Source organism: Myzus persicae, unplaced genomic scaffold (assembly GCF_001856785.1).
Source record: "Myzus persicae strain clone G006 unplaced genomic scaffold, MPER_G0061.0, whole genome shotgun sequence".
Taxonomy (NCBI): domain Eukaryota; kingdom Metazoa; phylum Arthropoda; class Insecta; order Hemiptera; family Aphididae; genus Myzus; species Myzus persicae.
In genome coordinates, this window is record NW_019104275.1 from 75,568 (window position 1) to 91,185 (window position 15,618).

General features: G+C 33.7%; 3 protein-coding genes across 3 annotated transcripts; 2 read left to right on the forward strand and 1 right to left on the reverse strand.

Moving 5' to 3' along the window:
- Positions 1–945: 945 nt before the first annotated feature.
- On the reverse strand, positions 946–2,410 carry LOC111040776. Its single transcript, XM_022324787.1, has 2 exons — positions 2,363–2,410; positions 946–2,295 (listed from the first exon to the last, which is right to left on the reverse strand). The coding sequence occupies exons 1-2, from the start codon at positions 2,408–2,410 to the stop codon at positions 946–948; spliced, it is 1,398 nt and encodes a 465-aa protein (XP_022180479.1).
- A 4,780-nt stretch (positions 2,411–7,190) lies between these two features.
- LOC111040777 lies at positions 7,191–9,967 on the forward strand. Its single transcript, XM_022324789.1, has 2 exons — positions 7,191–7,499; positions 9,141–9,967. The coding sequence occupies exons 1-2, from the start codon at positions 7,352–7,354 to the stop codon at positions 9,965–9,967; spliced, it is 975 nt and encodes a 324-aa protein (XP_022180481.1). The 5' UTR covers positions 7,191–7,351.
- Positions 9,968–10,949: 982 nt separating this feature from the next.
- On the forward strand, positions 10,950–13,332 carry LOC111040778. Its single transcript, XM_022324790.1, has 5 exons — positions 10,950–11,010; positions 11,090–11,899; positions 12,002–12,324; positions 12,389–12,668; positions 13,136–13,332. The coding sequence occupies exons 1-5, from the start codon at positions 10,950–10,952 to the stop codon at positions 13,330–13,332; spliced, it is 1,671 nt and encodes a 556-aa protein (XP_022180482.1).
- Positions 13,333–15,618: the final 2,286 nt, after the last annotated feature.

The following is a 15,618-nucleotide window of genomic DNA, read 5'->3' on the forward strand; positions in this document are numbered from 1 at the left end:
TATAATGCAATCTGGGTATACAATGAGTTTTTATTTTATTGTTTTAGTTAAGTGGTTACAGAGATTCAAAGTTGAATCGTACAAAACTTGAATTGCATAATAGTTGTATACATCATTTAACTGCTATGTCTAGGGATTTGTTCATAACCAAATTGTTTCTGCAAGTATGCAACAAATAAAAGAAAACAGAACCTACATGATGCAGTTTATTGAAATAACATTATTTTTAAGTAAACAAGGAATTCCCTTTAGAGGTCATAGAGAAAATGAGCTTTCTATAAACAGAGGTTTGTACTTCTAAATATATTTAAATATTCTTATTTTAAAATTATAAAACACATTTTAGGAAATTTTAAAGAAAATTGCAATATGGTTGCTAAGTTTAATGAAATATTTGCAAATCATTTTTATTCCAAAACCAATTATACAAGTTGGTCTGTGCGGAACACTATTATTGATATATGTGCTAAGAAAATGAATGATTTTATCTGCAATGAAATTAAAGAATGTGGTGTATTTAGTGTTATGGTGGATGAAGCTATACCCGGGCCACTCTAAGAGCGCTACTCATTCGCGCATCCAAATGACCGAGCTCCGCGGTTCAGAACCCAAATTTCCTCCACTCCATCACCTAATTGCCGCCGTAAATACCCCCACTCAGTACGCGGCGACCGGCGGCTAATTCCTCGGCCGCCGCCGCCGTGTAGCAACCGGTGGTTGTATACACCGGCTCAAGTAACACCATGAAAATAATAACACCTGACGTCAGGCGTATCTATAGCGTAAACAACAACAATTCAAAATATGATATGCATAAATTATCAATATTTTATTTATGCAATTATTTTTGTATTTTAATAAAAATGAGTAATTGTACATCACATAATACACATTTATTAAAAAAAAAACATTAGAATACCAAAAAAAAAATTTAAATACAATAAATTAATCGGAGTCTAAATCTGAAGAACTTGACGTGTCACCTGTTCCTATTGTAAGAATATGACGTCCATCGTCGGGTTCTTCGTCCAATAATTCGTCAGTTAAATGTTCAATGTTCCAAAACTTGTCTTCCTCTTTTACGACATGTCCAACAAAATTACTCCACATTTCTGGTGTTACATGTTCCACCCCTTTTTTCAATAAATCAAGTACGTTCTTTAATTTGAAAGTATTGTTGTGCGTCCGGACGTAATTTTTTACTGAGGACCACGCGAGCTCAATTGGATTTAGCTCGCAGTGGTATGGCGGTAATCGCAATAAGATTTTTTGGTTGTCTCTTGCGTATTCATCAATGAAGTATTTGTCGTATTGTTTTTTCAGTTTTCGCACTTTTTTCATTAAATCGATTTTGACTATTGGATGGGTCACGATTTCACCTTTATTCTCAAGCCAATCTACTATTTTTTGTTTTTTCCAACTCATTGTTGGCATTTGACATTTCTTCACGGAGTGATAGGGAGCATTGTCCATAACGATGACGGCGTTTTCTTGTAATAAAGGTAGAATACGGACAAACCACTCATAAAACGTATCACCATTCATCTCGTCATGGTAGTCTGTAGAATTGGTTTTCGATTTGAAACATAATAGGCCCCCCGGGACAAAACCCTCTGTTGACCCGATGTGTAGAACGATGAGACGTTTACCTTTTCCGGAGGGTTCTTTTTGTCCCGTGGTTAGGCCTTTAAGAAATGCATCACGTGAAGATTTTACTGTCGTATCCATCCACGTTCTGCTGTGTGTTTCGCCTGCATTGACCCACGTCTCATCCAAAAAATATATTGGTCGATTTTGCGATCTGTAATGCCTTATTTTTCGTAAATAATCTCGGCGCCAGTTTATTAAATCTTCCCTTTCCAGAAGCGCACTGTTACGATTTTTTTTTACGTATTCAAATTGTAAATCTTTTAATACCTTCTGAAATGACGTACGTTTAAAATTCGGCAATGTTTCATCCTCGTTAATGGCTGTTAGAATTTTTGGAATTGTTGGCACTTCACGTCTCCTCCAAAAATTGTGTATTAATTGCCGAATTGCATTTTTATCAAATTCGTCAATTTTATCAACTATTGCAGGTGTTTTTCTCTTCTTATTAGGTGACGAAACTGTACCTTGATTTTTATATTCCGACAACGTTGTTTGTACTGTACGTTGTCCGAGACCCGTAGATTTAGAAATTTCGACGATCGTTTGTCTGAAGGTCAACCGGGGGCTGTCTGGATTTTCAAGCTGTCTTTTAACTAAAGCGTTGTACAGATTAACGACCACTTTCCTTTGACCAGAGCCAATATACTAAAGAAACAATTGATATTTTAAAATTAAAATTTTGCATTAGAAAAATAATAATACAAACGCTTACTTTTCCACTTGGATTTTTTATGATAGGCGACTTATCTGTGACGTCCATGTTGTATTTTTTAAAAAAAAACGTAAAAAATGAAAAAATAACGATGGGTTAAGAAACGCAAAAAGTATGTTAACAAACTTAGCGCCTAAAAAAACAAAAATGTTGTGTGTGTATTCAGGAACGTAAAAAAATATCAGAACACTTTAGTACGCGCTGTATACAAACACTGTCACCGTTTCCCGGCCTGCGGTGGCGTAGGTGAGTGGGAGCAGCGACGCCGACGCTTGCGGCGACGGTGTCGGCGGTTCGCGTTAACGTCGGCCAGTGTGTTTTGAAGAGTTTAGTGGTGGGAATGCGCGAGAACGGACTAATTTTGGTTGCCGCCCAGAAGCGCTCTTAGAGTGGCCCGAGTATAGGTAAACATTTAACTAATTACTTAGTCATAGTTTATATACCTGATAAAAAAAATATGTTTATATTTATATACTTTCTAGATCTTTCAATGAAGAGCAGCTTTCTTTTTGCATAAGATATACTAAAAATGTATATGTTGTTGAACGTTTTTTAACTTTCCTAAATGTATCAGAGAAACAAGATGCTGATTCTCAGAGTACTATTATATTTAATTATTTGGATGCAAGTAGCATCGCTCAAATACCAATAGTCGCACAATCATACGATGGAACTAGCGTGATGTCAGGCCGATTTAATGGTGTGCAACAAAAAGTAAAGTTAAGACACCCGTGTGCCATCTATACTCACTGTATGGCACATAGAGTCAATTTAATTGTAATTGACATGTGCAAGTTAGTTAAGGTTAAAAAGAGAACCAAATCGTATGAAGGATTTCCATTTATCATCAACCACAAGCACTGAACAAACTAATGAAAACGAATAACACTGGCGAATAATTTATTTCAAATTAATAGATACTATTGTTACAAACATAAAAAAAAGATTTTCCACTGAAAGCCTGAAAATGGCCTCAGCAGTTGATAATTTTATGAAATTAAATTATGATTACAGCACTTTTTTCATTGATAATTATAAAGTAAGGATAAATTATTAACATGAGATGTATTCAATTTAATATAAAAATAATTTTTTTTCTTATAGGATTTGTTCAATATTGATTTAAATGCTCTGAAAAGTGAAATGATGGTGGTAAAAAATAGTGGAATAAAGAAGTAATAAAAGAAGTGGTACAATCTGAAATTTATCCAAATTTATATACTTTGTTGAAAGTGGCTCTTTCAATTCCCGTTAGTTCAGCCACGTGTGAGCATTCTTTCTCCACGATGAGAAGAATTAAAAATTGGCTACGCACATCGATGGACCAGGAGCGATTTTCTAGTTTGGCAATAATAAACATTGAAAGAGAAGTATCAAATCAGCTTAAAGCTGAGGATATACTAATTGAGTATGCTAAAAGTTAAAACCAATAAAAGGTTGCAATTATAATTTGTTTGTTTATTTTTATTGATATATAGGGATATTAAAATAAATTAATAAAAGTGTACGGGCCGGAATATATAATAATAATATACGAGTCCGGGCACCAACTCTTTTTTTACGCCACTAACACCTAGGTCTATAAGATATATTATGGAGGACTAGCTGGGTGTGTAGTGGTGTAATAGCTCAAACAGCAGTGGTCGGGATTGCCGGGCAAATACTGTCGAGCTATGTAGTGTATGTTGTGGCTTATGTGTATTTGGGTATTAATGTGTGTATGTATGTAGATGTGTGTACAATAAAATAATAATAATAAAATGGTAAAGCGGTTTTTGGTAATAAGTTGCTGTTGCTGTATAATACACAATAATAATGACACAAATATATAAAAAATCACAGCAACACAATAGGTATAAAAATATAATATAAAAATGATAAATCAAAGCCCTTATGGCTAATAGAATATAAATACTGTACGGCCCTTGTGGCACAACAGAATATAATAATAGAGGTAACAAATATAATAATAATAATTATACGGCCCTTATGGCACGACAAATTAATAATAATATAATAATAAAAAAGAAACTCACAGTTTATGGAGCACGGCTGGCCAGCTGCTACCTATGCCTAAATAGTAAAAATTTACATAGAGGACAACAAACAATAATATATAAAATACTCCGGCGATTAGCGCACGGCAAAAAAGAATATAATTACAATAATATAAATATCTGCGGCCTTTATGGCTTACAATTATAAATAATAGCAAAAATGCCTTTGGCGATTAGCACCAAAAAAGAAAAATAAACAATAATAATATATAAAAAAAACACCGGCGATTCGCGCGCGGCAAAAAGGATATAATATAAAAAAAAACAACACTTTAATTATTCGACTTTTTACAATATTATTAAAAGTAATATTTTTTTTGGTGTGCGTTGAAACGGTCGGAACAACGTACGGGCAGCGACAAAATCACGGCGGCCGTGTTAAATAATATTCGCATAAACTGCGCGGCTGCGGGCGATAACGTTTAATCTGCATATTATATAACTCACAAGACACATTCAATACAAAAATAAAACAATACAAATAATGTGATATGTGTGTGTGAGACCAGCTGTTCCTCCCGTCCTCCGTGACTAGTGATAGTTACCTTCTATATTACTTGCTACCTACTATGTTGCGGCGGCAACAAAAAGTATTACTATGTTGTTGTAATTATGTTATTATAAGTCACACCCCCATTTGAAATTTGAAGTAGGTCGACAGTGATAATGAAGAAAAAAATGTAATTGGATTATGAAGTAATATTATAATGTAAGATAATATCAATGGTGATTGCCTTTAATATATTCAGCCCCCCCAAGTCAAAAGTTGAAATTGCGCCTATGGTCTCAGATAATTAACACAAATATCTAGATAATTATAAGAAATTTTTAGTTAGTTAATTAAATAAATTATAAATATATATATATATACATACCAATACAAATATATAAATATTAATACAAATACAATATTACTATAATTACATTATTACAATTAAAATACTATATACAAATATAAATACATCAATGTCAATACAAATATATAAATATTGATACAAATACAATATTACAATTACATTATTACAATATTACAATTAAAATACTATAATATTCATTACAAGATTTACAATAGGTACAGATTGCCAGTCTTCAATAAAAAATTAGAATATTAAAATACTATAAAACACAAAATAATTAGCTATATTATGGTAAATATTATTTCATGGCAGATAAGGAATATTCATACTGTTTAAAAAGAAAAACAAATAACCAAACAATAAAATTAGACAATTTTATATTAACATCATTAGCGCCTTTGTTAGTTAAGGACTACACACAAATTAATATAGAACAATTAGGTGAGATATTAAATACTATAGACCAAAAACAAGTACAAGATTGCTTTACATTTAGTAAAAACGTAAAACCACCAAAAACATTTCAAAATATAATAGAAACTAAATATTGCGATATCATAGTAAAAAAAAAATATACCAAAAATCACTCCTGAACAATTCACACAGTTAGACTGGGAAACTAAATTCGACTTAATAAACAATAAATACAAAAACAAATACTTATTTTTTTATCCATAACAGATATGGCAAAACTCTTTCAGCATAAAAGTAAAAATATAAAAATTAATAACCAACACATAAAAAATCAAATCAAAACACACAAAGGTGACACTGTCACACCGGTGACAAAAGTGCCACAGATAACCGGTTCCCACACACCTACAACAAACGTTGAACCAGCATTAAAAATCAGTGAAAAAATTCTGAACGAAATTACAATTAAAAACCTTAATATAGACATAAATCCCACTTTAAAATTCGAAGAAAAGCTATTGCTACAAAATCTAATAAATAAATATCATGATTGTTTTGCAAAAAATCCAAACGATATAGGAACTATTGACGTAGGAGATATTTCAATACCCACAACTAATGAGGAACCAATAAGCCTCCCACCTTACAGACTATCTATTAAATAACAAACCGAAATACAACGGCAAATAAACATATTAATAGAGGCAAAAATAATCGTACCGTCTAATTCGTCTTATGCTAGTCCCGCGTTTCTGGTTCCCAAGTCGGACGGAACAAAATGATTAGTAGTAGACTATCATGCTCTAAATAAAAGGGTACCTCATCAAAATTTCCCAATACCGCATATACAAACAATATATGACTGCTTAGAAGGAGCGAAGTACTTTAATATAATGGACGTGCAAAATGTTTTTTTTAAATGTACTGTTAGGTAAAACAGATAGACACAAATTAGCCTTTATTACACATGCCGGAGTTTACGAATGGACAAGATTTCCATTTGGCTATAAAAACTCACCTCACACAATCAGGGCCGGCTCAATGTGGTAACAAAATAGGCAGCCGTCTAGAGCGGCACTAGTGTGGGGGCAGCAAATTTCAAATGAACCAAAGTGATTTAATTATTATAATATAATATATAATATAGTATGCTGAATTGTATATGTTCATTGTTCAAAATATACTAAACATCTTTACCGAGAACGCACCAAAGTCGTAATACTGCATGAATATAAATAAAACGGCGATAACTGTGGTTATTGTATTCGACCAGAGACGAATGCACGTTCTTATCGAGTTTAGAATTATTATTTAATTGGAAAATAATGGTCAATGACACGACGGCATTTAGTCCCGGACTTTTAGCCGCCCGCCTAAGGCTGCACCTACATTAGATCCGCATTTCTCCCGATCCGATCCGATCCAACGTTGTCCGATGGTCGGACGACGTCGGAAGAAAAACAAACACCTTTATCTTAATGTTAGTGCCTACAATTGAAACGAAGCTTCCGAATTCTCGATTCCCGACGACTCACGACACTATCCGATTTGATGGCCGATCAATCATGTTTGGTTCCAGTCCGACGTTTCTAATCCGACCCGTAGTTAGTAAAGTACAAAAGTTAAAACTTGCTGTTAAATATTAATCAAATTTTTAAAAAATGACGGGAAAAATTGATAAGGAGTTGTTAATACAGCTTGTGAGAGATGAACCTCGTCTATGGGACCAGAGGGTGAAAGCTTACCACAATCGTGACATAAAATTTGAGTTGTGGGAATCAATTGGAACGCAACTTCAACAAATTTCAGGTAATAATATACTTAACGAAATAACACCAACTAATAAATAACTACTAAATAATAAGTTACTAAATGGTACTATAAGCAACGTATTCATCAAAATATCATGTGTCTCTACGCACGGAAATAGAATCTTATGTCGTCCCCGTAAGTGAACGATGTATGGAAAACCCATATATTATTTAAATACGCTTGTAAATAATTTGTTTGTGTTTGATAATCATAGAGATAGTAGTGAGAAAGTATGTGTTTAATTTTAGTTTTATCTAATTTAATATCAATGGTGTGAGGGTAATAAATTATAATATAAACCAATATTATTCAACATGTTAAAATACGATAAAGTAATGACTGTGACGTAAATTATTAAATGATAATAAATTTAAGAATAGAAAATAAAAACTACTTATTTGAATTGATTAAATATTACAACGAGTACCTACGGACATATCAAATCATCCTAGACAAATATTAATAATTGTAGTTAATCAACTTTTTATATTAATTAAGCATTTAACTATTACACTAATATAAACATAATATTTATGAACTATTATAAAATAAAATCACAACATTTTTTAAATTAAATAACAATATTATCTATTTTTACTGGATGCTTCCGTTTTGCCATGGTACAGCGCCGACTCCATTGAAATAGGACTTGAAGATATCTCTAATGGTCTGAGCTTCTTGTGAAGCTCTATTGTACATTCTTGAAGACCTATTTCCTTGAAGGGGTGTTTCAATCAAAGATTGTTGCAACGTCGTGCAACTGAATTCACCGCCCTCACGGTCAATAACTATATTGTGAAGTAAGCAGATACATTTCACAATTCTCTCTGCTTTGCCAACATTAGTTTCTATACATTTTCCAAGCAAACGCCACTTGGCTGTCATAATACCAAAAGCACATTCCACACATCTCCTAGCCCTCGATAGCCTGTAGTTAAAGATTTTATCTTCATGTGATAGATTGCGTCTTGAGTACGGTTTCATTATATAGGTCTTTAATGGGTATGCATCGTCTGCAAGTATTACGAATGGCATATCTGTAACAATTCCTTCGATATGTGATGATGGTGGTAAATTAATATGACAATTTTCCAAAAATGTAGATAAAGAAGAAGCGGAAAAAGTTCCTCCATCACTTTGTTTCCCATATCCTCCTACATCCACAAAAATAAATCGACATCGGTGATCCGCAACAGCTTGTAGCACTATTGAAAAAAAGTTTTTGTAGTTGTAAAACATAGTTCCACTTTTTTTCGGGCATATAATTCGAATGTGCTTGCCATCAAGACATCCAACGGCATGAGGAAAATTCCACCGCTCCTGAAATCCTGTAGCTATTTCTACTAACATTCTATGGTCGGGAACAGGCAGGTGTTGCTGGTAGAAATTATTCCATATCGCATCCACAACTAATGAAACACATTTACCGACAGTGTAATCATTAATTCGAAACGTTAAACCCAGGGATCGAAATGATAATCCAGTCGCTAAATACCTAATCGATAAACCAAAAAACAATTTTAACTTTTATAACATTTAAAATAACTGAGAAATAAATAAACTTGTTTCTACTATAAATTTACAAATAAATTATTATCAGAAAAAAGGACATATTGTTACAAATGTTTTGCATTTTAGGTGAACAGGCTCGTAAAGCATGGGAAAATCTTAGAGACACGTTTAGAAGGAAACTAAAAACGGATACTGAAACCAAAAGTGGTCAAGGAAGGTCCGAAATTGTGAAATGGCCTTTTTTTAATACCATGATGTTTTTAAAGGACGTGATGATGCCCAGGGAGAGCTCAGGAAATTTGCCTATCACGTATGATGAAAATGAACTATCTCCAAGTAATTTAAGCAACGCCACGCTAGAAGATGTAGATGAGGAAAATACAAATGATGCAGAGACAGATATTAATTATTGTTCTATCAGGGAACCTGAGGCATCTGGATCAGAATTCACTTCATTTGCCAAACCTCAAAGCAAACAACAACCATCAAGTTCTTTAAAAAGAAATAATAAAAATGATAACAACACAATTCTTTCAAAAAAACAAAAACAAAATAGTTATGATTCCCAGGTGCTTGAAATTGAAAGAAGGAAAATTAACCTGATGGAAAAACGTTTTTCTCGACCAACAAATACTCATCAAGATGATCAGGACTACGCATTCTTCATGAGCTTACTGCCTTCTGTTAAGCAACTAAATCAGATTGAGAAAATGAGACTCCGAATGAAAATCATGAACGATGTCACAGATGCATTGGAAGCACATCAGTTCGTGAAGGAAGTAAATTCGTCAAGAATCATACCATCACCCATTGATTCCCCTTTGTCGTCACCATACAGTACTGAAGGTTCCGAGCATTCTCAATCATCTTCAATGTCGTTTCAAGTGAATCAAGCATATCAGACTGAAGTACAACCTACACAACAGGATATCTATAATCTAATGGATCTGTGAGATTTCATTTGTATATGTTATTTTGTTATTTGAAAACAATAAAGATTTTATAAACTTTTATTTTTTATTTTATTTTATTTAAAACATTCAGAATATTTCTAATTTTTTTAAGTACCAAACCAATCCTTCTATTTTCTTCTTGAAAAAATTTAATTGGTTAATTTTATTAAGTAACCTTGTGCTCGCACAGATTCATTGTATTCGAAGGCAATATTTACCATTATTTAAAATGTAATACGTTTAAACTAGTGATATCTAGAGATACTCACGAATCGTTACTAATTTTTTTAATATATTATATCTATATGTATAATGAAAAGGTATTAAAGGTTTATTTACCGTATTGTGATGGTGAGTTTTTCTTCTGGACTGACACATACCCTGAAGTTTGATTGACCAGTTATATCGTTTCTTATTCCTCCAAGAATGTAGTCAAATGTTTCAATACTCATACGATGGTATTCCCTGAACTTAACCGGGTAATTCCGCATAGGTACGCAAGTTGTAAAAAATTCTCCTCTCGATCGATCTAAATTGAATTCATGGACCCATGTCTTTGTACTACGTTTCTTTAGTAGGGCGTTGTTTTCCAGAAAAAACCAGCACAAAAAATCATCATCAGAATCACTCATTTTGGTATCGCGTGTTTACTGCAATAGCTTCTAATACAAACTGCAGTAGAACGGTAGGCAGTATACAGTTAAACGGATTACGTCGGGACCAGTGTAGGCAATCATGTCTGACGTCATCGGATACCGATGGACGGATAACTTCGGATCGGATCGGATCGGGAGAAATGCGGATCTAATGTAGGTGCAGCCTAACACGTAAATAATTTTTGCTGTAGACTGTGGAGTAATAGTGACAATGTGTCAGTGTACCAAGTGTATGAACGTGTACAATTTTTATTAAAATAAATTTTTAGCTGCAACACTTAATTGGTATTAATTTTGTTGAATTATCACGTTAATATTTATTAAATATGTCAGAGCAAAAACGTATACGGTTATCAGGAGCTGCATATCGAAAACAAAAATTAAAACGTGATGAAGAAATTAAAAAAAACTCTAGTTCCTTTGAAAAATATTTGAAAAAAAAATAATGAAGTTTTAAATAATCCAGAAACACATTCTAAAATTATTTTAGAAGAATCAAATACCTTAAAAGTTACTGACAGTTTAAAAGAAGTTGGTAACTCAGAACAAATTTCCGATAGTATTGACATTTTCATTAATGAAATAAACACAACTTTGGAAGAAAATACGAGTATTAAATATAATAAAAATGAAAATAACATATCTGACCCCGGGACATGGCCAACGATTTTTTCAGATTCATTACGACTTCAATTAGTAATAACAGGTCCCACTAAACCAAATAAAAATTTCAAATATCCTAGAGATGCGTTAAATCGACGGTTTCCAATTTCAATTTTAAGCAAAACATTAAAAAATGGTAAAGTTATAGAACGTACGTGGTTAATTTATTCTGTTAAAAATGATGTTGTGTACTGTTTTTGTTGTAAAATATTTAGTAGTGAAAATTATGCACTGACTAAATTTGGCTGTAATGATTGGAAAAACGTACACAATATAGTTAAAGAACATGAAACAAGCAAAATACATTTTAATTCTTTAAAAAAATGGATGGAACAGTCTGCTAGATTAAATAGTAATCAAACCATACATGCTGCCCATCAACGTGTATTAAATAATGAAACTCGGCATTGGCAAAATGTACTTGAGCGTTTAATGGCAATCATTGAATTTCTTGGTAAACAATGTTTACCTTTTCGAGGTACAAACGATGTTCTTTACGAAAACAATAATGGCAATTTTCTCGGACTAGTACAGCTCCTTGCAAAATTTGATAGTGTTTTATCAGAACACGTTCGCAGAATTCAAAATAAGGAGATTCATAATCATTATCTAGGTAAGGGGATTCAAAATGAAATTATACATTTACTTTCTCGAGTAATTAAAAATAAAATACTTGAAAAGTTAAAAAATGCTAAGTATTATTCAATAATTGTAGATTGTACTCCCGATAAAAGTAAAGTAGAAAAAATGTCAATAACTATACGGTTTGTTGATATTAACCGAGATACAAAAAAAGTAGATATTTGTGAACATTTTCTTGGATTTATTCCGGTTGATATTACCACAGGTCAGGAACTTATAAATGCAATATTGTCAGAATTAAAAATAAATACAATTCCAATACAGGATATGCGAGGGCAAGGTTATGATAATGGCTCAAACATGAAAGGTCGTAATTCTGGTGTACAAAAAAAATTTTTAGATATAAATAGTCGTGCTTTTTTTGTACCATGTCATGCTCATACACTAAATTTAGTTGTAAATCATCAACTGGAGCAAGCAAATTTTTTATTCAAATTCAAGCTATATTTGTATTTTTAAGTGGTTCTACTCGTCGATGGGCTGTTTAAAAAAACATATAACACAATTAACTTTGAAGCCATTAAGTGAAACTAGATGGGAGAGTAGAATAGATGCAATTAGACCATTCAGATATCAAACAGGTGAAATATTTGATTCATTATACGAAATAAGCCAGGATATATCTTTTGATCAAATTACCCGATTAGAAGCTGAATCTTTAGCTAAAAAAATTAAAAATTTTAACTTTGTGTGTTGCGTTGTAATTTGGCACTCAATTTTAAATCAAATAAATCTAGCGAGTAAAGTGTTACAGAAAGTAACATTAGATATATCTGGCACAGAAAATATTTTATCTGAAACTATTAATTTTTTAAAAAAAATTCGACGTGAGAGTTTTGACAAATTTTTAAAAGATGCTGAAACCATAGCTCTTGAATTGGATATTGAGGCTTCTTTTACGCAACAAACTTCTATACGCCCACGAAAAAAGAAAACCGTGTTCATTTATAATGAACAACCAGATGAACCCATAATTAATTTAAAAACTAAATTTAAAGTTGAATTGTACTTTTATATATTAGACGTAGCTCTCAATTCTCTCGAAGAAAGATTTGAACAATTACATAACCACTGCGATAACTTGAAATTTTTGTATGATATAAGTAGCCTTTTAAGTATAACGAAAGATAACATTGTGAAAAATTGTATGGATCTTCAATTGCTACTATCAGCAAATTAAAATGTTAGTAAAAATTAATTAATTCAGATATTGATGCCATAGAAATGACAGATGAGTTAGTAGCAATATCCGAGTTATTAAAACCCAACAGTACTCCATTAGAAGTGTTACAGTTTATTGTAAATAATAACAATTTTGTACCAAATGTAGCTGTAGCACTTCGAATTATTTTAACTATGCCTGTGTCGGTAGCATCTGGTGAACGGAGCTTTTCAACAACCTAATTTTGCTGGCGGACTTACGCGAAGAATCCGTCGAACGGAAGTGGACAGATGAGACACCACGTTCGATGGTGATTGTTCGATCGCGGAACTGTTTTTTCGGCCGCCGATCTATATATATTTGTTTTATCATGTGGGGTGGAGATAATTAAGTTATCTACACTTAGGCCGATCGCACACCAAAAGAGCAAAACTGTGTTAGACAATGCTAGTCATTTTCGTGTTAGTCAACTAAAAACAATTTGTTTTTATAAAGTGCACACTAGCTAGACAAAACACCATTAGACAAAACAAAAATCAGTAGTCATCATGTCATCTGATGAAGATGTTGCGATTTGCATGTGGTACACATTACAAAATTTAGAACAGAATCATAAAAAGAAAAAATTATGGATTCATCCGTTAAATAAAAAACGTATCACTCATAATGTAATTTTAACTTTACTATGCGAACTACGTTCAGACGAAAGTAAATTTAAAAATTATACACGTGTAAGTAGTGTCACATTTGATTTTATACTGCAAGAAATAGGAGAAAAAATAAGGAAAGAAGATACACATTTCAGAAAAAGTATTTCTCCTGAGGAAAGGCTTTTGGTTACACTAAGGTAAGAAATACCCAATTGTTTTTTTAATAATTTTTATTTTTTTATAGGTATAAAATGAATCATAATATATTTTTTTAAACAGTTAACAAATTAAACTTAAATTTACAATTTTTTTTGAAGTTAATTCTGCTTTATTATTATTATAACTTATACATTTGAAAAAAAAATCATTTAAACGAATTGTTACTTCCTTGTGAAGACGAAGATAAATCTGAAGCAAAATCACTGTAGTAATTGTTTACATTTTGGTTTTGATTAATTTGTTGATCTGTGTTTTGTCCAGCTAAAAAATTCATATTTTGTTCCATTATTGGTCTGGCTTGATATAAATTATTACTCTGCTCTTCAACTGGTCTAGGATACATATTATTTATATTGTTTTGAAATGAAACTATTTGATTATTGTCTTCTTATTCATCAAGATAACTATTTAAAGACGACATAACTAAGTTTTTGAATTTCCTTTGATTTTTATCATCAAGTTTTTTATAGTCAGGAATAAGGCTTTTAAAGAATAACAATTCTGGAGGTTCTTCAACTGGTGCTGGCTTTCTAGTTCTTGATTTAAAAAATTCTATCATCGGTTCTGCTACCTTATCGCTTGCTGTTTTATATAGATTTTTGTGTAAAGTCAGTTTTGGTTTTTTAAACATTGTGACGCGGCCCCGCGCGAAGGCAGTTTGAATTCAAACGACCTTTGCGCGGAAATCCGCGCCGTGCTTCTCAAACAAACCACCAATCGACGACGACCGACACCAGCGCGCGACACCCGCGCTAGGATCCGTCGGCCGGCCGCCAGGTGAACCGGATCGGTTGGACACTTTTTGCTTTTACGCGCTGACGACTAGACGTCTCCGTTGACCGACCGTCACCCGAATACCGGCACGACCGAGCCACCACGTTCCCGTGCGCGACATTCGTTTACACCAATTCTTGGTTCACTAGACCATTTGTGATTGTTCAATTATTGAAGTTTAACTTAATAAATACGTTTTTCGCACGTCCGTGCTACACCCACAGATCTTGTGTTTTTTTTTTTGTTTTTCCTCACTCGTCGCTACCTCGCACCAGAGTGTCAACCACCTGCAGGACCACCGTCCCACACCCGCGAGGTACGCGTCAACTGGCTCCCCGAACAGGAATCACCGGTAAGTGGAAACTCTCACTTACTTACCACCTACTACCACCATCACATACCCCCCCAGTGCGCGACTCAGAAGAGTCCCCAACGCGACCCGACAAAAACGTGGTTAGCAGGCCCAACGGGAAAACCGGCGTTACATAACGGATTACGTAAACACGCAACGACCGGCCGCGCCGCCCGTTTAATTACGCACCAACCACACCGCGGGCGGCACACCAAAGTCCAAACCCGCGAGACATAGGTTGGTAGGACCGCTGGAGCGCGAGGACACACGAACTGCCGCCGCCGCCACCCGGAGCGACAGCCACCGCTGTCCTTGACCATAATAGCGCGCCGGTTAACGCACACACGCGCAACCGCGACATATATCACGACGACCGGTTTTGTCACCCGGCAGGCACAACAACAACAACAGACCCACTGACCTACATTCGGACGTAAATAAACACCGTCGCAACAATAGCGCTCGCCCCACATTAATCACCGCAACGGAAAACAGCCGGACAACATGCCGGAAAGGTTAATAGACGAGTTGAC

What these genes read in the sequence shown, in the direction of transcription:
- LOC111040776 (XM_022324787.1), bottom strand. Translation starts at nt 2,410, where the DNA reads ATGGACGTCACAGATAAGTCGCCTATCATAAAAAATCCAAGTGGAAAA. An exon ending in TAAAAAATCCAAGTGGAAAA is followed by an intron (nt 2,296 to 2,362) that starts GTAAGCGTTTGT and finishes TTGTTTCTTTAG; the next exon opens with TATATTGGCTCTGGTCAAAG.
- LOC111040777 (XM_022324789.1), top strand. Translation starts at nt 7,352, where the DNA reads ATGACGGGAAAAATTGATAAGGAGTTGTTAATACAGCTTGTGAGAGAT. An exon ending in GCAACTTCAACAAATTTCAG is followed by an intron (nt 7,500 to 9,140) that starts GTAATAATATAC and finishes TTTGCATTTTAG; the next exon opens with GTGAACAGGCTCGTAAAGCA.
- LOC111040778 (XM_022324790.1), top strand. Translation starts at nt 10,950, where the DNA reads ATGTCAGAGCAAAAACGTATACGGTTATCAGGAGCTGCATATCGAAAA. An exon ending in GATTCATAATCATTATCTAG is followed by an intron (nt 11,900 to 12,001) that starts GTAAGGGGATTC and finishes CAATAATTGTAG; the next exon opens with ATTGTACTCCCGATAAAAGT. An exon ending in CTCATACACTAAATTTAGTT is followed by an intron (nt 12,325 to 12,388) that starts GTAAATCATCAA and finishes TGTATTTTTAAG; the next exon opens with TGGTTCTACTCGTCGATGGG.